Genomic DNA, 26326 nt, shown 5'->3' on the forward strand with positions numbered 1-26326 from the left:
TCCTGGCTCCTGCGTGCAAAGCATGCACTGCCGCCCTTGAAGCTGTTTTCCCAGCTCTCAGAGTGCTTTATATTCTAAAAGCTTTATGAATTGCCATTTGGACAGCGTTCACATTTTCACTAGAGCCAAGCAGCTTGGTGCTTCTTAATTTGTTACTATTAAAAATCTTGAAAGATTATGTGCCCCATCAGATAAAATTTGTGAATACGAATAATCCTGATGGTGGTCATCATTTAATTGTGAAAGCCTGGAGTTAGTATCAGTAAATGGTCAGCCTATTGCTCCCTTATCAATCAGTAACAGTAAACTAATAGAACTATGTAGAGTTAGTATGGATTATTTGGGCAAAGGGACTCCAAAGATTGGACTTGATGCCATTCATAAATGAACAAAATGATTAACATTAGCAACTAGTTTCATTTGTCTCTGAATCAGAGACTGGCAAGAGAAGCTGATTCTTAAAAAGGAAAAATTCCTGCCAGAGAACATTCCAATGTGCTGAGCACATGTATTTGTGGGCAGTCAGGGTTTGATCCCGGGTACTTCTGGCCTCCTGAGCACCACTGGGAGTGACGTCAACACAGAGCCTGGGGTAGCTCCTGAGCACTGCTGGGTATGGCACAAAAACTAACTGACTAACAAATACGAGGAAAATATACTTACATTTGATAATACCTTCTAAACTATTTCCTTTTTCAACAGATACTTAGTGCAGATGAAGTTGTTGTTAGAGATACAAAATCAAGGAATGCCCCCACGTTTGAGGAGCTTACATTATAGCCTGTCAGTCAATCTCCTTGTTTATTCCCCATCATGCAAGTCTTACATTGAGATGTTCAAAATAAAGTCACTCGGAAATATGTGCTACGAGCTAACTTTGAACCAGTAGTAGTTGCCAGATGATGTCTTGCCCCCCCAGTTGGTTAATGGGAGCTTCTTGGGAATCACAACTATGTCTGTTCTTTGTATGGATCATTGGAAATTGACATTGGAAACTTTCTGGCATACTTCTCACATACGATGCTTTCGTAATTAGAGGAAAAGAGGTTAGATTCACTGGAATTCCCACAGCAGTGTAGTTTGTATTTCATAATAAAAATTGTTCTGTCTTGGAGGCCTGCCACACATGCTAGGGGAAAAGGGCGCTCAGATAGGGAAGGGAACACCAAGTAAAGGGTGTTGGGAGGATCCTCCCAGGATGGGAGAAGCATGCTGAAAGTAGACTATAGACCAAACATGATTGCCACCCATTGCCTCTTTTGCAAACCACAGTACCCAATAGGAGAGAGAGAACAAAAGGGAATGCCCTGCCACAGAGGCAGGGGGGATGGGGGATGGGAGGGATACTGGGATCCGTGGTGGTGGGAAATGGGCACTGGTGGAGGGATGGGTATTTGATCATTGTATAATTGAAACCCAAGCACAAAAATTTGTAACTATACAACTGTACCTCATGGTGTCTCACTTAAAAAAAAATTGTTCTTCATTGGCTTTCTTTTCTATTAACTACAGTTTCCTAAATTGTTTTTAAGAATATTCTCAATTTTGCTGGAGCGATAGCACAGCGGTAAGATGTTTGCCTTACGCGCAGCCAGCCTGGCCGAGCCGGGTTCAATTCCTCCGCCCCTCTTGGAGAGCCTGGCAAGCTACCGAGAGTATTCAATATGCCAAACACAGTAACAAGTCTCACAATGGAGACGTTACTGGGCCCGCTCAACCAAATCGATGAACAACGGGAGGACAGTGTTTTGTTTGTTTAGTATATTCTGCAAACATCATTGTCAAAATGATTGAATAAAAGTTTATTCTGTTTTAGCCTGAAGGCTCTTCTTCCCTTTGATTATTGGCCAACAGGCCCAAGAATGCCAGCCTCCGGGTCTTGCAGCGGTGCTTGGGGTCCACATTTCGCAGTGCTGGGGACCACATCTAGCTGTACTCAGGCCCTCCAAGGCTGCATCTGGCGATGCTTGAGGGATCATTGGGTACAGGAGATCCAACAGGGGTCAGCCACATGCGGATGCGCAGTGTCTTTCGGCTCCTTGAAAAAGTTACGTGATTCCATGTAGAAGCGTAAGAAGCTCAGCTCTGGTGGAGAGAGACCAAGAATGGTCTCTGCATCCTGCAATGAATGCTAAACATCCTGCAGTGCATGACACAGGTTCCCTATCCCCACAGATTTCCTAGCCCTGCCCTAATACAAAGGGTGAGAGAAATCCTGTTTTAGATCGCAAGCCTTATAGTGAAAGGTGAAAAGCAGATGAACGTTATGTACTATAGGTAACAACGGGATACGAGATTAAACATGGTGCTTCCGGCCAGAGAGATAGCTCAGAGGGCTGGTGCACATGCTTTGCATGCAGATGGTCCCACTTTCATCCCCAGCTGCTTCTGAGCGCAACGGCTGGTGAACCCGAAGCAGCACACCCAAAGTGGCCCCCAAACAAAACAAAATAGGTACTGCCAGACATAGCTCAATGGTAGAGAACCTACTTTGCAGGACCAGGCTGCCATTCTGATCCCTACACTACCCATCAAGCCGAGTGTGATCGTGGCACTACCACAAAGTGTGCAGTCTCTGATGCACCCAGACCAAGTGTGTGCAGCACTAAAATACGTGCCCCTTAGTGAACACTGTGACTCAGTACTAGAGCATTGACACCAAGCGTGTACGAACTCTGGTCATGGAAGGGGGGACATAGTTGTGTTTATTTTTTAATTATGTACGCCCCTCTCAGAGAGCCCGGCAAGCTACCGAGAGTATCTCGCCCACATGCCAAAGCCTGGGAAGCTACCCGTGACGTATTCGATATGCCAAAAACAGTAACAACAAGTCTCACAGTTTGTTGTGAGATGTTACTGGACCCGCTCAAGCAAATTGATGAACAACGGGAGGACAATGCAACAACAATTCATAAAATGGATTTAAAAATTTTTTTTAATCTTTTGTTGTTGGGGAAGGGTCCTTCTACATAGTGTTCAGGGGGCCCTGTGATGCTTGGGCCACACCTTATTGGTACTTTGCGGGACCAAGTGGATCCAGAGATTTAACTGGGAATGGCTGCATATAAGGCATGCACTTCAATTTCTATAGTATCTCTCTGGCCCAGATTTGTTTTATTTTGTTTTATTTTTCAATTACTAAGGGCATATCTGGGGGTGCCAGTGGGCACTGAAGGCACATGTGAAGCCAGAGATCTAATCCAGGGTCTTCATTCAGGGCCTCACACCTGCAAGGCCTGTGCTCTGCCTGCTCAGATGCCATTTGAAGGTGGTCTTTTTTTTTTTTTTTTGGTATGAAGGTAAGAGTTCCGGATATTTTGAATGCATAAAGTCTCAATTCTCAGAAAGCTCTCATTATAAATCCAGAGAAGATACATAAACTTCTGCAAATTCAAATGAATATGCTTCTTATGATAGAACTAAAGAACAAACATTTTTGTTTAGGTACATCACAGGATGTTTGGTCAGGAGGTGACCCTTAAGTAGTATGTAGAAATTCAGCTCAAACTTGACCTCTCAGTCCAAGACTACTTAGGAAAGAACAGCCTCAAAAGAGGACATAGCGTAAGGAAAACCCATAAGGCACCTGTGAGTGAACAGTCATTTTAAGTGGTTTATTTTGATAAAAATATTAAGTTCCCAGTGACGTCAGTAGAGGAAGGTTTGAGTAGGAAATACCTATGTGATTGAAAGACATTTATGTGCAGGCATTTCAATAAACTGCATTTAATTGAGTTCAAGATTACATTGTATTTTGCTGTACCAAAATACAATGTAATAGTAATTTATTTTTGTTTTTTGTTCAGCATTGTTTATTAACTACAAGGTTGTTTTAGAAAACCAAGGAGTTTAGAATTTATCCTGAGGTGATGTGAATGATCCCCATTTTACCAAAATCATCCCATCAGTTTTCTGCAGGATGTAGATGAAAAACCCATTGGGAGAGTAGCTTAAGGTAGGTCTTAAGCACTTTACCCTTGTGATACTTTTACACCAGAAATTTTTTTACACTGCTCAGGTATATTGGTTATACATAGGTATACAAATAAAACATTTACTGATGATCATAGGGAAATATCAGACATATCTTTTAAAAGTCACTTGACCCCAAAGGGGTTGTAGCCCATAGTTTAAGAAGCGAGGGCTTAAGAGGTCATGGTGGTTTGAGATAAGTTAACGTAGGACGATCCGGTTGTTAGGAATGGTATATTGAATAATATGGGAAGACAAAAGATGAAGAGGATGGCATCCACATTTCATACTGGCGATGCTGTAGATGATGGAGCTCTTACCTAGGATTGAAAATATGCTAGAGGCCTGGGAAATCAACCAGATCAAGGGCTGGAGTGTGTGTCTTGCCTGTTTGAGGCCCTGTATTCTAAATCTTACATCACATGTCCTCCCAGGCACTGCTGGCTGGAGCCCTTTACACCTCTGAGCACTGTTGGGTGTGGCTGTGGTGATCCCTCCCCCCCCACACACACACTGCTGCTGGTCCCTAGCAGCATGAATGTTGAACCCTCACTCACACACAACCCAAATGGGGATCAGGCAGAGCCCCCCTTAGCAGAGAGGAAGAGAGGGAAGTAGGGAGGGAGGCATGGGGGGAAGGGAGGAGAGAGGGAAGGAGGGGGAGAGAGGAGGAAGAGAGGGATGGGGGAGGAGGAGGGAGGAAGAGTAGAGAGAATAATGCTCAAGCAAATTTGGAGAGTGGGTGATGGGTGATGAATTTTATCCCCAACAGGTTTTTGAGGTTTCTGTGGAACACGATTTTTACTCAGGAACTTACTGGATACTTACCTGGTTAAGATGATTGGGAATGTCTGAGGAGTGGAGAATTACGTTGCTCATTTTGCCAGTGATTGCTTATATAGCCCTTTGAAGTTTTTTTTTCTTGTTTTGATGGGGGCAGGTTGGGGGGAGCACACCCAGTGATGCTCAGTGGTCACTCCTGACTCTGCACTCAGGAATTAGACCTGGCAACACTCAGGGACCCATGGGGATTGAACCTGGGTTGGCCATGTGCAAGGTAAGGTCCCCGCCCTCCCTCCACCCCTTGGAGTTTTTCTTAGGTTTTCATCTGTTTTGTTTTGGATGAGGTTATGAAGGAGTTATATGTGATATTAAGCAGAAGAAAAACTACTTGGATATGTTACACATTCTGGCGGCCCCTGCAGCTGTTGACCAAGCAATGTCTATATACTCAAATTCAGTTACTTAAGTCACTCACATTGATGGCCTCTGAGTAACAGGGGCTGAATTACCTCTGGTGTGGTTAAGATAAGCTTTGGGTTATTTTATTTTTCGGTCTTTTTATCACTTGAGTATAGTTTTCCTTTGTTTTGTCTTCTGTTTATGACCAAGTATTGTATCCTGAGTTTTGTTTTTACTTCTAGAGAAGCAAAAGATGCAGTCACTTAAAAATGTTCACTGAAAATACCTTAGAATAATAGCTATGAAATGTTTGCTATTACAGGATTGTTTGAATATGCTTCGTTGAGGCTTCTTTGTCCATGAGCCCTATGAGCAGGAAGCAGCATGGTTTTTTATGGTTGTTGCAATGAACAAACATCCTGTGAAGGTCTTTTTCCTTTAATCTATTTGGTACAGGATCTATTTAGCACTGGCCTGTGTCCCAGAATACCATCAGAGATAAGGCTATTATCCTTTCATTGAGCATTATCCTGGGAATGTGTTTATAAAATTGAACTCTGTTACACCTGATGCCACCTTTTTAAGTGATAAAAGGGTGGGGAAGAGGGATAATGGTCACTGAAATCAGATGGAGTACTGTGTTTGATAACTTGGCACAAAGCACTTTAGTTCAGATCTTTTTTGTTTGGTTTTGGTTTTTGGACAGTGCTCAGGGATTACTACTAACTCTGTACTCAGGAATTACTCCTGGTGGTACTCAGGGGCCATATGGGATGCCTGCAATGGAACCTGGGTTGGCTGCGTACAAGGCAAGTGTCCTACCTGCTGTACTACTGCTCCCAACCTCAAGTTCAGGCCATTTATACTGTGCAGATCAATTCCATGTTGGATCCTGAAAGACATAAGTTGACAATTCAGATGAGGAAGTTGAGGATCCCTTGGGTGCTGTATGGTGATTGGCACCATTGCTGTTTTTTTCATGAATATTTCTATAATTAAACTCTTAACTGTTTTAGGGTAAATCTAAAATATTTGTTATTGTTGTCATTTGTCTCTAAAATTGCTATACACATATATACATATTGCTAAAAAGGTAAAGGTAAAGGCCCTCCCGTTGATCGTCGATTTGTTCAAGCGGGCCCAGTAACATCTCCATTGGAGACTTTGTTGTTACTGTGTCTGGCATATCGAATACGTCACGGGGAGCTTGCCAGGCTCTGCCGTGCGGGCGAGATACTCTCGGTAGCTTGCCGGGCTCTCCGAGAGGGGCGGAGGAATCGAACTCGGGTCGGCCATGTTGGCCGCTTGTAAGGCGAACGCCCTACCGCTGTGCTATCGCTCCAGCCCATACATATTGCTATTATGTCTATATATGTAGACACAGAAATCTCAAGACATTGTCATCAAATTTTGAGAGGTGATGATTTTAAATGCTTAACTTTAAAATTATTAAAATGAAAAAGAACGAGCAGAAATAATTTCGAAAACTCGGTTTCTCTTTTCAGCTTAAGAAACGTTAACAGTGGCCTATATTGGTTAAGTACCTGCTGAAAAATATTTTGCATCCCCTTCCAGCCCATTGGAAAGTGAATGATCTTGGGGAGCTTGTGCTGAACCATTCGTGAGGCTGCCTGCTTCTAAGTCAGTCTGTATGTGGTAGACCAACTCCCTTCTTGCAATCTAATGGCAGTCCGATCCTTGGGTTAAAAAATGTTCCTTTGGGGCTGGAGCAATAGCACAGCAGGTAAGGCATTTGCCTTGCACGTTGCCGACCTAGGTTTGATTCCCAGCATCCCATATGGTCCCCTGAGCACCGCCAGGAGGAACTCATGTGCATTGCTGGGTGTGACCCAAAAAGAAAAAAAAAATATTCCTTTTACTTGTTCAACTAAAAATATTTTTCACTGTAAAAAAAGGTAAAGGCCCTCCCGTTGATCATCAATTTGCTCGAGCGGGCCCAGTAACGTCTCCATCGTGAGACTTTGTTGTTACTGTGTTTGGCATATCGAATACACCACGGTAGCTTGCCAGGCTCTGCCGTGGGGATGAGATACTCTCGGTAGCTTGCCGGGCTCTCCGAGAGGGGTGGAGGAATCGAACTCGGGTCGGCCGTGTTGGCTGCGTGCAAGGCAAACGCCCTACCGCTGTGCTACCTTAATTATCATTATATAAAATGTAAAATAGATAGGACCATGCTTTTTATAATGATGCTATTATGTCTATATATGTAGACACTTGACTGCTGGTCTGGGGGAGGCATGACTGAATTAATTGTGAAATTTTGTGACCTTCTGAAAAGTTCCAGATATAATTGAAATAAAATCACCCTCACTTTTATTGTCATGACATATCTTTTCTCTATAGTCCCTTTAAGTTCCTTTTTACATCCTCGCAAGATGTTTTTATTATTAATTGCTCTATGCCATTTTTCCCTTTGTATTTTAAACTTTTTCCTTGGTGGCTGAGTGTTAAAGTCCACGTAATGTAAGTGCAGAAATAGACTCTTTGTATTTGATAATGAAGTGTTTAGCCAAATTAGCAATCTAGTAGGGCTGAATAAAATGGAAACAGTTTACATGTTATAACGCAGGAAATCTTCAAAAGAATTGGAGCTAGAGCTTGGATCATTTTTGCTAAATAATATCTGTTGTACAGTGAACCTTGCTGAATTCTATTTGCTGTATTCCATTAGCAGACCAGTGAGACAGTCAAGAACATGGTGGACAGTAGCCAACTGAATCTGACACATGATTCAAATAAAAAATGCCATATAGTCAGAAATGGATGACTTGCATAACCAACCTGAGATCGAATGGTTATTTGTATAATCAGCCTAAAGGTGAACTTAAGCTGTTTTAGTCTGAAAACTGAATCTGCTATCAATTCATTAATTTCATCAGTTTAGTTACTGTTGTTTGTTTTCTAAATAAAAAGAAAACAATGTATTATTTGGATAAATATTTTTATATGCACTAAGTTTTAAATATTTTGTAATGGAAAACATGGGAAAAATTGCATTTATAGCTGAGCGTAGGTTTTATACTCAAAAAGAATAGAGGGTTTAATTCCATCTCTAGCCAATGTCAGCCAGCAAACTATTTACCTTTGGTCAGCCTTTTATTTCCTCTTCTATACAGTGAGCTTAATAATTCTACACTCATAATATTCTAGTAAATGATAAAGTTATATATTTATGTAGGGGTTGGGACCAGAGGCATACTACATTAGTGAACTTCTAAGAGTCCCCACCATGATGGAGGAGGAGACAGACTCTTTACCTGCTTCCAGACTCCTCTTGGGTTGAGAAGTGGGGATGGTGAGCGATGGGCATGGATGGGAGCAAGAAGTTGGTCACATCTATTCCTGGGAATGGGCTGCTCTTGGCCAAACCCTCAGAAACACTGGAACTAGTCCCTGCCACTCCTCCCAGAAAAGCCTTTTGTTTCTTTAATAAAATTAATGAAATTTTATATATCTTGGGTTTTGTTTGGAAATATTTATGTGTGCAGTTTGGTTAGTTTTAATTAAAAATAGACTCTTGGGGCCATGGTATAGCAGTTACAGAGGCATGCCTACGTTCGATCCCTGGTACCGCAGGACCTCGTGAGCTTTTCCGGTGTGGCCCTCGAGACCGCTAGCACCACCAGGAAGCCCTGGTGGTCCCTGTCAACACAGAGCCCAAGCAACACCACATCCTTGCTTGAACCCTAGTACTGAACTACCAGCCCAGACATCACGAGCAGTGACCTCCGGTATCACCAAGAGCAATCCCAGGACCCCTGAGCTCCACTTGTGGTATCCCCCCAATCCTCAAAAAAATCTTGATTCTTTAAAAATACCCTTGGGACAGAGAAATAGTACAGCAGTTAGAGCACTTGCCTTTCACGTGGCTGACAGATTTGATCCCTAGCACCTCTTATGGTCCCCTGAGTCCAGAGCCAGGAGTGAGCCAGAAGCACTGCCAGGTGTGCTCAAAATATGAAACAGTAAAATATACTCTTTCACATATACACAGCACGCAGAGACAAACTATAGGGCATGGCAAATGCTCACTGGTAGTAGATATAATATTGGTTATTAATAATACTAATTAAGATCTGTACGTAAAATTTGGGGGAAGAATCTTTTTTAAATAATAAAAGACTAATGCTGTAGACTAAATCATTATATGACTAATTCTGTTTGAAAGGTGTATATTGAGTTAACATAAATTTAAAATGAGTTGCTATGAGAATTTGGTCACAGTTCTGCTGGTTGACATATAACTTTTCTTTCAACAGGCTCAGCGCTATGTAGCTATAACCTCAAGCCTTCTGAGTATACCACATCTTCCAAAGCTTCTGTTCTTTGCCCTAAACTACCAGTTCCTGCGAGGTAAACTTTATTGTATTTTGTTAACTTATGACTTTTGTTTTTGTAGGCAGATTTTTTTAAAAACAGTACATGTTTTAATCTGTTTTGCTCTGAAAAAGAGAATTACACAATACTCTGATGCCCAGGATCAATACTTTTACATCTATTTTGTTGGGTTGTTTTTTCTTTTTAAAGATACCCAGAAGTACACAGCTATTTTCATTCTCAGATATTTAAATCTCTTTGTGAGCTCGCTTTTTTAGTGCCATAATTTTTAAGTTTATAAAACTGCAGCCAACACAGAAACCAAGTTTCATCATCACCAAGAGATTCTTTGAGATTGGTACTAGTAATACTTCCTGGTATTCTTTTTTTCAATTTTTATATTTGAGATTGTAAATTACACAAAGGCCAGTGATTATTCTTCATAAGTTTTTAGGCTCTGTCCTTCAGATCATTTTTTATTCTTAACTCTTTGACATGGCTTATTTAAGCCCTTAATCAACATACATTTAGCTATGAACTGTACACATTGGGTACCGATATAAAACAAAATGTAATTTTGTTTGGAAGTATCTCACAATAATTATAAGAAAAGGAAATTTTAAATTATAAAAAGAATTTTTACAGGAAATAAATCCCAGAACTTGTAGAATATATCATTGGCATTAGGTGTGTATGATTTGGAACATATCTAATTGTTAGAACTTTGGCATGTTATCACTAACCATGTATGACATGAAGCAGCTTTTTCAGGAATACAGAACTGAGACCCACTTTGCTTTATTGGTTTTTGGGCCACACCTGATTGTGCTCAGGACTTACTCCTGACTCTGTGCTCTAGGATTACTCCTGGTGGGGCTCAGGGCACCATCTGGAGTCCTAGAGAACAAACCCAGGCCAGCCACATGCAAGGCAAGTGCCTTATCCACTGTACGGTTTCTCCAATCCCCTGAAACCACTTTTATTGTATCAATTTGTAGGTAAGCTTTTGGTTAAAATTCTGAGATTCTTGAATTTATTTTTTTTTGGATTCCTTATGGGTATAACTGTGCTTTATTTAATTGAATTTGAATTTCTGTTAAAGCAGACAGGTTATATGAATAAATTGATTTGCAGTTCTTCAGTCTTGTCAAGAAGCTGTTGAATTTAAAATTCAAAGCTTATGGAGAGGAAAGTCAGAGAACCATTTAAAGATACTAACAGGGACCACAAACTATAGATTAGGAGATTCCCTTCATAAAATTTGAGAACATTAGGGAGGCTGTGACAGAAAAGAAAAGTCCTTTCTACTTGTTTTAAAAGTAAACTTATGCATCTAGAATCATTGTTTTAAGGCATTTGTGTATTATAGAGGGATAATCAGGAAGTCTTGGCATGATTATAAAATTACCATGTTAATATATGACATGAGTTAGAATTAGGTTGGAGGCATGATGAGACCTCAAACCCTCCTCTGCCTCTGGGCTGATCCAATCCTGTTGAGATCTACCTAGTCCTGATTATCTTAGGTGACTATCTTAGGTGATTGTCATAGGTGACTATCCATAGAGACAGAAAAACAGACACATACACACACGCACACATGCACAAAAACACAACCTACATCTGAAAATGGGCCGTATACTCTGTTTGTCCTATATATTCAGAGTCTCATGTTTTAATTATCTTAATACCGAACAGTCTTTCACCTTTGTCAATTTACTACTCTCGTCCGACCTGAGCTGAGCTATTGTGAAGTAAAAGAGAGAATGAATGTAAATTAGGATCTTGTAATTATGAGAGTCATTTGGTATTTGGCAAGCAAAGTGAAAGAATCAGAAAATGAATTAAAAATATCTAAGATATTTCGTACAATATCCCACTTCACACATAGTATTAGATATCAGATCTCCAACGATGAATAAGATCTAGTCTCCATCCTTGGGATATTCTATTCTTTATTATTTATTGAAGTTTTGTGATTTGCAGTATGTTAATGATGGTTTTTTATGCACATAATTCCAATACCACACCTGTCACCAGTGTACCCACTGAAGATGGCCTTCAGTATCTTTTGTCTTCTAACCAGCATACCAGTTACATAGGAAGAGCTGAACTTTGAGTCGAGATGAGACTGGAGTGAATTCTGTGTCACCACTTTGTTGACAACTTGAACCAGTCTGTAAATATTTCTAGAAACCAAGAGTTCTGACATATTTTTTTAAAAAAGGAATGTTAATACCATTCTTGTGGAGTTAATAAATTAGTGTGTATTTAAAGTCTATTAGAATGCTTGGCACCTTGCTATGACAGTATTGTTTCTCTCAACTCTAGAATCTCCAAGACAGAGGTGGGTTGGGGAGGAGGGTGATGGTGTAGGAAGTCTTTTGTGGGTACACAGCAGTACCTTTTTCAAGAAAAAAGCAATTATAAACACTAGTGGACTGCTACATAATTGTCAAATTGTTCCTATTCCTAAGAGTACTTAACTTTTAAAGAATGCCTAGAAAGGGTCATATTTTATCTAAACTTATGACTCTCTTGCTGAAGTGCTAAGCGGATATCCTTAGGGAGACTAGCTAGCCTGTGTAATGTGCTAAATAACATTGTAAAATTATGCTAAAACTACTGTCTAGGATTTAAGGTAAATGAATATTTATAAATCATATACTGTGTACCAACCACCTCTTAATTATTTTAGTTACAAGTGTTAAGTGAGTTAGCCAGAGCCACCCAATTAATTGTTGGGAGTCAAAACTGAATCTGATGTCTTGAATCCACTACATTGTTTTAAAGGAAATACAGAAATGAAAGAAAGGGGGAAAATACAATTAAATGTATGAAAACCACTGCATAGTGCCATTAGATTTTTTCACTTGGCTTGTTTCCTGCATTGTGTATTCACAATAATACACCGTATTATTGTTATTTGTTCTTAAATAAAACTTTAAGTTAGAAATGATGTGTAATGGGGCCCGAGCCATAGTACAGCAGGTAGGGTGCTTTCCTTGCATGTGACCAACCTCAGTTCCACTCCTGGCGTCTCATAGGGTTCTCCAAGTACTGCCAGGAGTAATTACTGAGTACAGAGTCAGGAGAATTCCCTGAGAACTGCCAGGTGTGGCCCCCAGACGAAACAAAACAAAAAAAGAAATGATGTGTAATTGCTAATTTATGACCTGAAATTCAAAAATAATTATCTTATTAGTAAGGCACATGACATAGTCATCATACTTTGAGTTAGCTCAATAACTGTGACATTCTTCGCTTAAAGGCAAATGGACAATACATTTGCCAAGGAAAGGTACAATTTATCTATGAGTGGCTTATTTGAAAAATACCTATAAAAGATTCATTATAAATTCATTTTGTTCTATTAACCAACATTTCAGTAATGTGAAACAGCCTTGGTTCCTAATGAAATGACATTGACTTCTTAAAGATTTAATATACTGTTGGCTTAAAAGAGGAGAAAAATAATATAAATAGAATTATTTATGCTTGTTCTCTTAGTTAAGAAGCATAGATATGTGCCATTGAGGTTGCATTTTAAAGCAGAAGTGATCTCATACATTAGGTTCTTACTACCCTTTTCTGAGAAGTATATGAAATCCGCGAATTTGTCTTAAGATCATTATATTATACGGTATAATGATAATTATTTAAATGGAAAAACTAAGATGAACTATTTCAGTGCTGTAATGCTGTAATCTGTGATTACTTAGGGTTTGTTGTTTTTGTTTTTGCATTGCCAGGGATCGAACCCAGGGCCTCACACATGCAAGGCAAGTGCTCTACCACTGAGCCATATCCCCGGCCCTAATAACTTGAATTTTTTAAAAAATAATAAAATAAATTTAAGTATTAAAACTCATGACTTACAATGTTTTTGCCAAGAAAATGACAAGAGAAATTTTAAGCTAAATATTTATTTTATTTTTTTAATACAGTGTCTAAATATGTGTTCTTTCATATTTCTGTTTACATTTTGTGTTTTTTGTCATTCCTTCCACTAAAAGATTTTGACCCTTTGGGCTATCAGTAAGACATTAGGGCTTGTCAGATTGTGCTCACTGTATACTTTCAAATTTAAAGCTATCGGGTTTATTTAATTTATTAAGAAACAAAGGGGCTGGTTGGGCCACTCGGAGTGCTCAGTGGCTCCTCCCAGAGTGCTCCCCAGCAGTGCTCATCAGATTATGTGGTGCCAGTGATTGAACCCATGCCACCCACTTATGCTCCAATCCTTTGAGCTAACTGCCCAGCTCCTGTCAGATTTTATTTTTTAACTGACATAGATTGAATTATTAGAGACTGTTGCTCAAATTGTTTTGCTCAAATTCTCAGAAAGATCTGTGTAAAAATCTCTCCAGTTTGGCAGTTAGAGTATAAACCTGAAAAAAGTTCTTTTGCGGTGGGGAGGGGGCTGGAGGCCATGCCCTGCAGTGCTCAGGGATTTCTCCTGGATCTGCACTCAGGAATCACTCCTGGCGAGTTCCAGGGAACAATTTGTGGCCCCAGAGATTGAACACAGGTTGTCCAAATGCAAAGCACACATCCTACCTGCTGCACTGTTACTCCAGCCCCAAACCTGAATAAAGTTTAGAGCAGATATTATGCAACATTTCCTCTTAAAAAATGAAAGATTAGAATTTGAGTATGATTGTTTGCTTTTCAAATAAACTATTAACATTTAGAGCAGAAAAACATTAGAGGTACTGGGCTGCTACATGGGGATTATTGTTATTATTGTTTGCAAAGACTTTCAAAGGATTTAACACCTGCCCTTTCAGCTAATGAAGAAACTGAGAAAGACAGAAATGGGGCAGTACACAGCTGGGTAACATGAGGAAAATCACCCACATCTTTTGAACCCAAGTCTGCTTTATTCCTTCTTTATTACACTCCTTTCTTTTTTTGGAAATGATGTACATATGTTTTTTAGTTTAAAAATGCATCATCATCTTGTTAAGATATTGGAGATGTAGGTGCGTTGCTATGTAGTAAAGTTCAATTTCTATTTTCTGAAAGAACTCAGAAGTGCAAGAAAATTGGTAGATATTCAAAAGAAGAAAAAGATATCAGGTTCCTTAGGTTGGGTATATTCTGTATTCAAAATTGGAGTTCACAGACTCTTTATCAGAGACTGTACAATGGGCAAGGCATTTGCCTTACATGCAGCCAACCAGGGTTTGATCCCTGGTACCGCATATGGTTCCCCAAGCATCATCAGGACTGACCTCTGACTACCGAACCAGGAGTAAGCCCTGAGCATACCTGAGTGTCACCCAGCACCCCCACCCCCATAATTATGGTTAGTTGTCCTTAGAAACATTAACATGGCTAGATATTATCAGGATATTATCATTGAAAAACTAAATAGTAGCTTGAAAAAAATATCAGTTCAGAGTTTTGGGGTGGGTTTTGTTTTGTTTTATTTTGTTTTTTGGGTTTTTTTTTTTTTGGTCCCCTTTGGCTTAAGAACTTGGAGTTAACCCTTTTCCATTTTTTTTCTGTAATAATTTTAACTAAGTCGACTTAATGGAACATATCTTCCAGACCCCCAAAATACTCTGTGATTTATTATTTTAGATAATTATTAAAACAAGTTCTTATCAAAAATAGCTTGCATCTGTTGCATTCCTTTCTGTAGTTTCTAATAAACTATGAAAGCTTTAATATTAACTTTGATGACCTACCCTCTCTGCTATGTGTATGTGCAAATTACAGTTATGCACAAGTATATAAATGTACATACATACAAAAGTATGTCAAGAAATACATTTCTTTAGTGAATATTTATAGTATATGCATTATCATTATTTTGATATACATTTTACTGGAGTAATATAAAACTATCTTTAAAATTATACAGGGGTCAAGAGAGATGATAGTTCAGGGGTCAAGACACTTGTCTAGCAATGTGACTGACTCCAGTTCAATCCCTGGTACCACTACCACCAGGAGTCACTTCTTTGCAGAGAGCCAGGAATAGCCCCTAAATATCACTTGGCGTGAGCCTCCCCAAAAATAATAATAAAATTATATATTTTCTTATTTCAAAATTTAAAAACATGGAAGATTTTGCTTATTGTTACTTTCAGTGATTCCAGTTTAACAACAGTTAAAGAAAATCGTTATGAGTTTGATTATATTCTTAACTGAAAAGTATTTTTTGATGAAGGAAACAAAATACTTTTAATTTCAGGTCATATGAAATCGTTTTTTTGGAAATCTTGGAATCTGGTGGAAATCCATCTAATGTGACCCACTAATTTGGCCAAAATTTGCCTCCCACCAAGAATAGAACTACATTAATATAATTCCAGTCAAAATGCTATGTTAGAGTTACAATTAATACTTAAAACAGCTACACAAATACAGAACACAGTTAGTAATAGCTGTTTTCACTTAACTCATACATAAGTGTAAATGTATCCCAGGATGTTCATGTCAGCGCTCTTAAGAGTTCAGATCATAATTGGGGGCTTAGACATAGGTCATTGTTTAAAATCTTAGCTTGGCCAGAGAGGTACCAGGCTAAGAGAGGCTGAGAGCCAGAGCGCCACAACCCAGACAGGTGTTACAGTTCACATACAGTGTGTGTCCTTCCCAAGTAAAAGTGGCTTGCAAAACAGATTTGGTATAAGTGATTCCCTCTTTACTGGACACAGAGAACTCATAATAGTCATATATAAAAATAAAACAGCCCAGAACCTCTCTTTTCCCTAACTAGAAAATTTTCACCGGTTTATACTTTCTTTTCTTATTCTTATGTATATATCTTCTGTATGGTAATGTAATCATCACATTAGATACAAATTTTTGTTTTGCCCCTTTACTACGACATCATCAGTGTTTCCATGCATTAGTATTCATAGTTTTCACTTTAAGTAGCTGCATTTTACGCTTTATGTTGATGTCTTGGCATGATTTATTTATATGAGAATTATTGAGCTTGTGCCCTGAACACCCTTTTTAATCGAAGGTTTTTAGATGTCATTTGATCAAAGAAATATTTTATTAATGGTGGCACGTTTCAAGCAAAAGCATGTGTGCATTTTATTTTTAAATAGCTTATGGCAAAAAAATTATTTTCAGTTCAATACAGTATATGTAAGTTTGGTCATCTGTCTGTGGATTGATAGATGTGTAGGCCGAGGAGTTTAAGTGTTTGGTTTTGCTTTCGGTAGTTTTGTATGTTGTGTATGTGTGTGTACACGTGTGTGTGATTCCTTTCAGAAGGGGAGGGGAATGTCTTCTGTTGGATCATGCACTCCACCCTCTTGGGTAAGGCTTGTGGTAAGATTTGCATCCCTCCCCATGACCGTCATCTTCATAGCATTAAGCGCACAGCTCTTAGCTCCATATGATGTGTGGAGGGTGGAGTGTATTGCACCATATTCACCTTTCATTTGTGTGTTTGATGTGGCATTTATATTAAGTAGGAGTAATTTTTTTTCTGATTTTTTTTTCTTGTGTCACCAGTGCACCTATTCCATTCTTCCATCGCTGTGCTCCTGTGAACATTTCCTGCTATGCCAAGTTTGCAGAGGCCCTGATCACCTTTGTCAGTGACAATAGTGTCTTACACAGGCTGATTAGTGGAGTAATGACCAGCAAAGAAATTATATTGGGACTTTGCTTATTATCACTAGGTAATTGTTTTTCTCATTATTAGATTTTGCATAGTACTGCAGTAGAAGACTGTTCTGTCTTTTAACCAAAATATAAATACAACTGGGGATATTTGTAAAAATGTTTAACTTCCTGTAGCCAGAAAATTGTTTCAGATAATATATATTATAAATATATACATATTAAATAGATATGTATTTATATATCTATCTGAAACTCATTTCCCTTCTTTTTTACTCATTGGAGATAATTGGTGTTTTCCCAAGCTTTGTTAGTACTAAGTCTATAATACCTTTTAATTTGAATAAAATAGACTTTTCAAATGGACTTTTACAAAGTGAATCAGCACCACTACTGTGTTTTAGTTACGATTTCAGATTTATTTACTTATAAGTTACCATATAGTTTTGTTTAAATATACTTCTGTCAGAGAACACAGATTTATAATAACTGCTTTTGAAATATGTAAATATTTTCATTGGTACCGTTTATAAAAATTGCTATCTTGCTGAAAAATTAGGAAATCTCCACTTGTTAGCCATTGAGTTTTCTGACCAGTAAATAGATGCAGCAGTCAAGTAAAGATGTTCCCGTCAGGATATAAACTCCCTCTGATACCCCTAGGACTACGTTTGTAGCCATTTTAGTGTTTATAGACATTTTTAGTTGGAAGAGGTTAACTGGTTGGAGCCAAAACAAGTGTTCAAGATATAAGTAAAATTAGTATTTATGCCTTTAACAAAAATTAGTCATTGAGAATATAATAGCGATATTTCCATCTTGTCATTAGAGACTGTTTTCATTTTTGCTTGGCTAGTATGTGACTCAATTGAAATAATGCTGTCCGTATAAAAAGTTATTTCTGTGATATTTGAAATACTACAATCTGGTTTGGGGTTCCTTTATTGCAAAGAGTAACAATAATGTTACCTTATCACAGATCCCAACTATTTATTTGGCTTTGCAGATGGTCCGAAGAAAGTTGACTCAGTGTAGCATTTTATTTAAAAAATCATTTGGCTTTTGAGATAATTGAATATGTTAAGTAAAAAAAATTCCAGCCCTTAAAAATAGGAATATTAACACTGTTAAGCTTTTGAAATTCTATTTTCTATCCAGTTTCTATTTTGATACTCATGAACTTGGTTGTTTGTTAAATGGGTCTTGATATAATTAAAAATGAGCAAATCATTACTTTAAAAGAATTTTCTCTTGGAATATTTTATACTTTAGCTTGAAGTGAATATAGGAATTGACTTAATCAGTCTTACTCCCTTTAGAAAATCTTCTCTGTCAGAATTCCTAACCCCAGTTATAAACAGAGGTTAGGGGACTTTTGATTTGAAAAGACAAAGGGATATTTTTCCTTAGGATTAAAACATCCGTCAACTTTAGAGGAGAAACAAGACAAAAATAAAATACTATCTAGCGTATTTAGACTGATGGTTGAGGAGTTGATCCCAAAACCTTCAGAGCAGAAAGGTGTAGCACCTGTTTATCTGATCTGTGTGTCTTAAGTTGTCTTGTCACCGACATAACATGTCATTGTCTACACTTCAGTTGGCATGTAAATTTGCATGTAAGTTTCAGTGTCTTCCTGTGGTGAATCCACAACAGTTTTGCGCTGTTTTTGAGTCACCATGTACATCGCATGTTTTATTTTCTGCCATTAATAAACCCACAGTTAGGTGTCTTTGGTTACGAGTTATGCTGTTCAAGTGACACAAGTACCAGAATCAAAGTGCAAACATAGCCCATTTCCCTCTTTCTTTAATATGGGTTAATCAGCTTGTCAATAGCAACAAATTATTTCCCTAGGGAAATACAGTGGAAAAGATTTTTTTTTATTATTATTACTTATTTTCCAGTGTTTTCGAGTAATCTTCCATTTTTTTCTCTATTTATCTTCCCTGCAGTTCTATCCATGATTTTGATGGTGATAATCAGATATATTTCAAGAATACTTGTGTGGATCTTAACAATCCTGGTCATTCTGGGTTCACTTGGTAAGCTTCTTATTTCTTTTTTCTTTTTTTTTTTTTCCTTTAAAGTAGTAAGTTTTAACACTCCCATTCAGAATGATTTAAGTTTTTTTTTCTCTTATAAGGTTTATGAATTGATGAGTTGTAAAAAGTCTGATAAGTGGATTATACTGGACTTAGTTCAGTGGGAGCCTACTGAAACAAATGAAATGGCAGGATCAGTGGCATTTGGATTTAAAAAAAGCAAGTGGAGAGGTTTTTCATGAAGGGCTGAGCTGAAGAAGTAGTACAGGGGATAAGGTATTTGGCCTTGCATATAGCTGACCCTGATTTGATCCCCAGCATAACATACGGTTCCCCGAGCACCATTCAGAGTGATCCCTGATCACAGAGCCAGGAGTAAAGCCCTAAGCACTGTCAGATTGACCCAAACCTTGCTGATGATCCAAATAAAGGGCCAACAATTTTCTGTCAGAACCACTGTAGGAAGTAAAGTAAAGAGAAATGAAATGAAAATTTAAAAGGAATCGAATTTAATTAAAATTTTCACTTAATTCTTCCAGTATTCTCTGCCTTTCAAATGAAGGACCTGTTCCTTTACTTTTATCTTGTATTTTTTAAAGATCTGGATCAGCTACTTTAAGGTGTTGGAAGTTCTGGCTAAGTGTATCTAATTGGATCGTGTGTGTGTGTGTGTGTGTGTGTGTGTGTGTGTGTGCGAATTTCATTACCATTCTGTCTACTGACATATTTTCTGTATTTTTTTTTTTTTTACTTTTTGTAAGAACATGTAACATGGGTTATCTGTAACTACCTTTTTAAAAAATCCTCCTGGGCTGTAGAGATAGTACAGTGGGTAAGACTTTTGCCTAACATGCGGTTGACCCAGGTTTTTTTTTTTTGTTCTGTTTTTATTTCTTTTTTTTTTTTTTCACTGAATCACTGTGCGATAGTTACGAAGCTTTCATGTTTGAGTTTTAGTCATACATTGATTGAACACCATCTCTCCACTAGTGCACATTTTTCACCACCAATGTCCCCATATTCCCCCCTCCCATCCCAACCCTCCCCTTGCTTCCATGGCAGAAAATTTCCCCCATACTCTCTCCCTACTTTGGGGCATTATGATTTGCAATATAGATACTTAGAGGCTATCACTTTTGGTCCTTTATCTACATTTAGCACACATCTCCCATCCCGAACCATCCCTCCAACCATCGACTTAGTGATCCATTCTCTATTCCAGCTGCCTTCTTCCTCAGCTCATGAAACAGGCTTTCATCTATGGAACAATATTCCTGGCCCTTGTGTCTACTGTCCTTGGGTGTCAGTCTCATTTATATCCCACAAATGAGTGCAGTCATTCTGTGTCTGTCTGTCTCTGAATCATTATACTTAGCATGATACTCTCCATGACCATCCACTTATAAGCAACTTTCATGACTTTATCTTTCCTAACAGCTGCATAGTATTCCATTGTGTAGATGTACCAAAGTTTCTTTAGCCAGTCATCTGTTCTTGGGCATTTGGGTTGTTTCCAGATTCTGGCTATTGTGAGCAGTGTTGCAGTGAACATACAAATGCAGATGATCCCCAACACCATATATGGTCCCCTGAGCTCCAAAGGACAGGTGTGGCAAAAAAATCATAACAAAAAAAAAACCTTTAAAATTCTCTCAGGATTAACACCCTCAAAATGGCAATACTCTCTAACACATTGTAGATTCATTGCAGTACCCATAAAACTATGCAGGACATTTTTCAAAGAAATAGATCGAATACTCCTGAAATTCATATGAAACAATAAATTTCCCCTCCCCTGAATAGCCAAAGCAATTGGGGAAAAGAATATGAGAAGCATCACTTTCCTCAACTTAAAACTATGCTGCAATTAAAATAGCATGGTATTGGAATAAGGATAAAACATCAGATTAGTGGAAGAGAATTGAAAATCCAGAGACATATCATCAGATATATGGTCAGTTAATCTTCAGTAAAGTAGCAAAAAACATGAGGTGAAGCAAGGAAAACCTCTTCAACAAATGGTGCTGGAAAAACTGGCTGGCCGCATGCAGAAAAAAAAAATGAACTTAGACCTCCTTCTGATGCCATGTACAAAATTCAAATCAAAATGGATTAAAGACCTTGATATCAGACCTGAATCCATAAGTACATAGAGGAAAACATAGTCATAACTCTGACATTGAAGCTAGAGGCATCTTTAAGGATTGATTGACCAAATTCCAAGAACAAGGCACCATCAGATTTAGTGTTGGCTACGAGTTTGCTTCTAGATCTTCACTGTCTTCTGTGTCTTTACAGACAGGGTGAAAGCTTTCTAGGATCTCTTTTATTAGAGCTTTTATCCAATCCATGAGGGTTCCTCTCTTCCATCCTAATCATCTGATAGATCCACCACCAAACTCTGGGCGGTAGGATTTCAGCATTTGAGTATCAGGAGGATACAAACATCCAGTTTATAACAGAAGGATAATTTTTGTCACAAAACTATATTTGAATTCTAGCCCTTCCACTTCCTGCATTTATGTTCTTGTTAACTTTCTTAAATGCCCTATATTTATGGTGAATATGATTGCTTTTATTACACAGTTCCTGGCACAAATTTAAATGTTTAATAAATATATCTTCTCTAATGTTTTGTCATCTTATTGTATTTGCCTTTCTCCAATAATGAATATCATAGTGTGATTTTCATGTTTGTAGAGAACGTATTTTGTTTCCTTAAACAGTTTTCTAAACAAGTTTATGGTGCCTTCAAGACTTCAAAAGAGGTTTCCCCATTCACTGAAATGTTTTTCAGAGACTTACGATTTTTCACTTGTTTACAACATCTCCTTAATAGAAACATAATTCATGTTCAGTATTTGTCAGCAGGTAGAGAACGGGACTTCCATTCGCCTCATTCACTCTTAATACTTCAGTACAGAGGGAGGTTGAGTAGACTTGGACAGATCTTATTTCATTTTCTTCTCTCCTGGGCATTCATCTCGCCTACCAGAGTATTTCACTTCTACTCCGCATCTCAGTTTCCTTATAATGTCCTAGCAGGCACAATTCAACAGTATGATCTGGTTCCCAGCAATACCTGCTCACATCTCTTACCACATTGCTCCTTGCTCATTGTTGAAGTCACAGTGCAGTTCTTCCCTTTCTGCCAGGCATGGCTTCACTTCGGCATCATAGGATGAGCTTTTCTGCAATATTGTTTCCTTAGATCATTATGTAGATTGTTTTCTTCCTGTCTTGGATTCTCTTGTTCAAATATCAGCACAGCAGTGATGCATTTCTTATACATCTTATGTAACACTGCAGTGCTTACCTAGTCTCCTTCCTTTTTCTCCCTCTCTTCCACTTTCCCACCCTCCCTCTTGTCCTCCTGCCCACCCCCACCCCCACCTGCCTCCCCAAGGCATGTGCTCAGTGGCTGGGTCTCTGCTCAGAAGTGATTAACTGGAATATCACAGATAATGCCAGGGGTTTGATCAGAGCTTGTTACATGGTGCCATGCAAGGCAAGCTCTTTACCCCGACACTGCCTCTTCATCTCTTGAACAACTTTCTTTTTTTACATTTAATAGACTATGCTTTTGCTTGTTTCCTTGATTTTTTTGTTTCTCCATCACTATATATAAGCTCCATGAAGGGTGAAGATAGGAACTTGTTCAATGTTTTTTTTTCCCCATCCTTAAATCAGTATATCCTATGAGTATGCAAAATGTTTCATTAATATATTGGTTAAAAGTTCCTGGTGTAGCTCTCTTATTTGATATCCCGTTACTCATCGATTTGCTCAAACGGGCGCCAGTAATCCCTCCATTCATCCCTGTCACATGCTAGTGTAGCCCAATGGCATCTGCTCATTCTAGGAACATGAAGAGCCTCAAATCAATCGTTCAGGGTCTTGACGAAGAAATCTGACCATCTCATAGGTGGGTGGCCACATGATCTTCTGATGTCCCGTGGAATCCAATTGGTAATGGCGCTAATCCAGCGGTCATCTCCAAATCTCATTACGTGTCCAGCCCATCTGATTTTTGATGCCTTGGCAAATGAGGCAGCATCCCTGATTCTTGACCTTTGACGGAGGTCAGAACTCTGGATTCTTTCTTTCATTTGAGTGCGGTGTGATACTCCAAGCATAGGTCTCGAATAGCGTTCTCATCCTGTTTGCGTAGGGCCCAGGTCTCTGAGGCATATGTTAATGCAGGAAGAACAGTGAAATCGAAGAGATGTGCCCAGAGCCGAAGCTTCTTCATCCTCTTATCTATTTCTTTGACACTCTTGAAGGCGTTCCAAGCCGCTCTCTTCCTCCTACACAACTCAGGTGTCAGGTCATTCGTCATGTTGACTTCTCGACCTAGGTACACATAACTGTTGCATTTGGAGTTGGTCGTTCCGTTGAGAGCGAATGTTCGGAACGTCAGGAACAAGACTGTTTCTCATGAACATTGTCTTTGTGAGATCCAGCTGTAATCCGACCTTTCCACACTCACAGTTGAAGTCGGTCAGCATTTGTGCTGCTTGGCTAATGTGTGGTGTTGTTAGAACGATGTCATCAGCAAAGCGGAGGTGGTGTAGTTGCCGACCATCTATCTTCACTTAGATCTAGCTCTCTTATATGGGGTCAGATTTGTCTCCTTCTTCAGTTTAGTGGTCAGAATCTGGTGACGATAAAAACTTCCATCAACCCATATTAGCAAGATTCCCAAGATGTCCTGTCTTTGTTCCTGCCGACTCTTTTCATCTTCATTTATGCATTATTCTGATAATTTCATCAGCTGCATGACTCCATGCTGTCCCCTGGGATTACTGTGATGAGTGTAACAGAAATCTTTGCCGTCCTCAGCCTCATTGCTGATTCCTGTGGTTCCGGCTTGTTTCCTGTAGGCCCCCAAACTTGAACACACAGTCTCTTATATCACCAGTTCTTCTCAGGAGTATCTGTTATTGCTCACTACCTGTTGGCTTCGGAGTCAATTAATACATGCAGTTAAAGGAGGTTTATTTCATAACTGAAAGACTTATAAGTGTCTAATAAGAAAGGAGTTTATGGAATAATTAGAGCATGTCTTTTGCTGATAAAAGATTATAGCTGTGCACCTCTTGACCAATTGGATTGTTACTGTTTTAGTTCCAAAATGATGCATAGGAAGGAGCCAGAAAATTAAGGATTCACGTTATATAATCTCATGCTAATTGTTGTGTTCCCCATTTTCCTTTTCTTTCTTTGTTTCTTTTTTTTTTCCTTTTTGTCTCCAGGTGGCACAGGTGTACTTTGGTGGCTGTATGCAAAACAGAGAAGGTCTCCCAAAGAAACAGTGATACCTGAACAGCTTCAAATAGCTGAAGACAATCTTCGGGCGCTCCTCATCTATGCCATCTCCGCAACAGTGTTCACAGTGAGTTCTTATTTACGTGGATCTTTCAAGGTGGTGTTTTTAGGCACAGGAGACATTGATGAAAATCATCTCTCTCTGATGCCTTCCTGACTCAGATCTCCTTCGAATAAAATGTTTTGTCCACCAGGTATAACATACTAAAGTGTTTGCAGAAAGCTTCCCTAATCAATGACTACTACCGAGGCAACGTTGTGTTCAGCACTGTGTTTTGCTTTGAGAAAGGATTTCTAGCTTGTATAGTTACCTTATCATTTGCTTATCTTGTTCCAGTAATAAATACATAGAAAAAGGGAGTTTCATTGGCAGGAAAATAACTTAAGTTGGGATGTATCTTAGGTTCAGTTGGCACAGACTACAATGCAATCTTCAAAGAGAGGAAGTGGAGGTACTGGGGGTCTGGTTTTATTATGCTCAGTAGTTAGAGTGATATAACAGAATATATTGAGTAGTTTTTCTATAAAATTTATGCATATTTATGAGGGGGGAAAGTGAGTATGCTTAACTGGGGAATATACAAGGAATATGCATTAATCATGTATCATCTGTACAGGAAATGGCAGAGAAACATCAGTAGGGGTGTAGTTTTTAGTATGGTAATCAAGAGAATTCTATAGGTCAAAGAGGGCTTTGGGTTATTATCAGTACGAAGATTATAGTAATTGTCCTGATTGACTGATTGATCTTCAGTACAGTGAATGTACAGTTGAAAGGTCTTGGTCTAATCAAGGCCAAATAGAATGCAAGAAAAACGTACCAAGAGGAGGATGTAAGTATTCCCCCAACAACAAGCCTCATGCCAGTCTGATTTTGCTTTCTTAATCCAAAGGAGAGTTGTCCCTTTAAGTTTGGTGAGTGGGGTGGGGCAAGAGAGAGAACAAACTTGCTAAAAGTTTTGATTATTCAATTCCACTAGTAAGAAGGTCTTTATTAATAGTCATGGATAATTGCTTATAACTTATAATAACTTTTTCTTGTAATTCTTTTCAGTTGACTATAGAAAATATGTTTAGAAAAGGTCACTTCTTATTCTGTGTACTTGTTCACTAATTATTTTCCCTTTTGAACTTCTAACATTCAAAATATGTGCGCTTCACTGGCCTCATTACAAATTAACGTGTGTGGTTAAATAATCTATATTCACATTTTTGGTTCGTTTCTTTCTCTGAAAAATCCCTCTGTGAGCAATCTCAACCTTTCTATTGCATATTAGAAACAAAAATAGTAAAGGCACCATTCCACAGAAGTAATGTATGCACCATAAAACTACTGGTGCCAAAAGATATTTTTCATTACTGCACAAATATTTACTAAACATATTTTAAGGATACTTTTCTATGTATCTTAGGGTAGAATATGGAACAAACGTTGAATCTGGTTTGAAATCTCTTCTTGGGGCTATTGTTCTAATAAGAGGCAAAGTTAAAAAAAAAAAACCTTCCTGCTTTCATATTTGTGGATTGTGGCCCTTCCCCTATTTGTAGAGCCACAGACTTAAATGTATTCAAGTGAATTAGTCTCATCCTAACTGGAAAACACCATATTTTCACTCAGAATGAGTGCAAAAAGGAAAATAAAAATTCTAAGATTTCTTTGTAAGTCGAGAAATCCTTTTATGTTTAAATTGTCTATTGAAAATGATAGTTGCTACCAAAGAGATAAATGTCAGTAACATATTGTGATTCCGAGAACAATACTTTCACATTTGGGGGGGGGGGGAAGGGTTATATAAACATTTTCAACTGTTGTTTAGTTTGTGTTTTCACAGCTGAAAACAGTAACTGGAATTATTTCCTCTATC

General features: G+C 38.5%; 1 protein-coding gene across 1 annotated transcript in view; it reads left to right on the forward strand.

Annotated features, from left to right (window-relative positions):
- SLC44A1 (solute carrier family 44 member 1) overlaps nucleotides 1–26326 on the forward strand; it is a 159888-nt gene that overhangs the window by 105762 nt on the left and 27800 nt on the right. Inside the window, exons 5-8 of the mRNA XM_056117351.1 lie at nucleotides 9435–9528; nucleotides 16978–17147; nucleotides 19044–19133; nucleotides 24389–24528. Of these exons, the coding sequence (XP_055973326.1) occupies nucleotides 9435–9528; nucleotides 16978–17147; nucleotides 19044–19133; nucleotides 24389–24528 (494 nt within the window). The remainder of the gene's footprint in view (nucleotides 1–9434; nucleotides 9529–16977; nucleotides 17148–19043; nucleotides 19134–24388; nucleotides 24529–26326) is intronic.

This window comes from Sorex fumeus, unplaced genomic scaffold, assembly GCF_029834395.1.
Source record: "Sorex fumeus unplaced genomic scaffold, SorFum_2.1 ptg000034l, whole genome shotgun sequence".
Lineage (NCBI taxonomy): Eukaryota > Metazoa > Chordata > Mammalia > Eulipotyphla > Soricidae > Sorex > Sorex fumeus.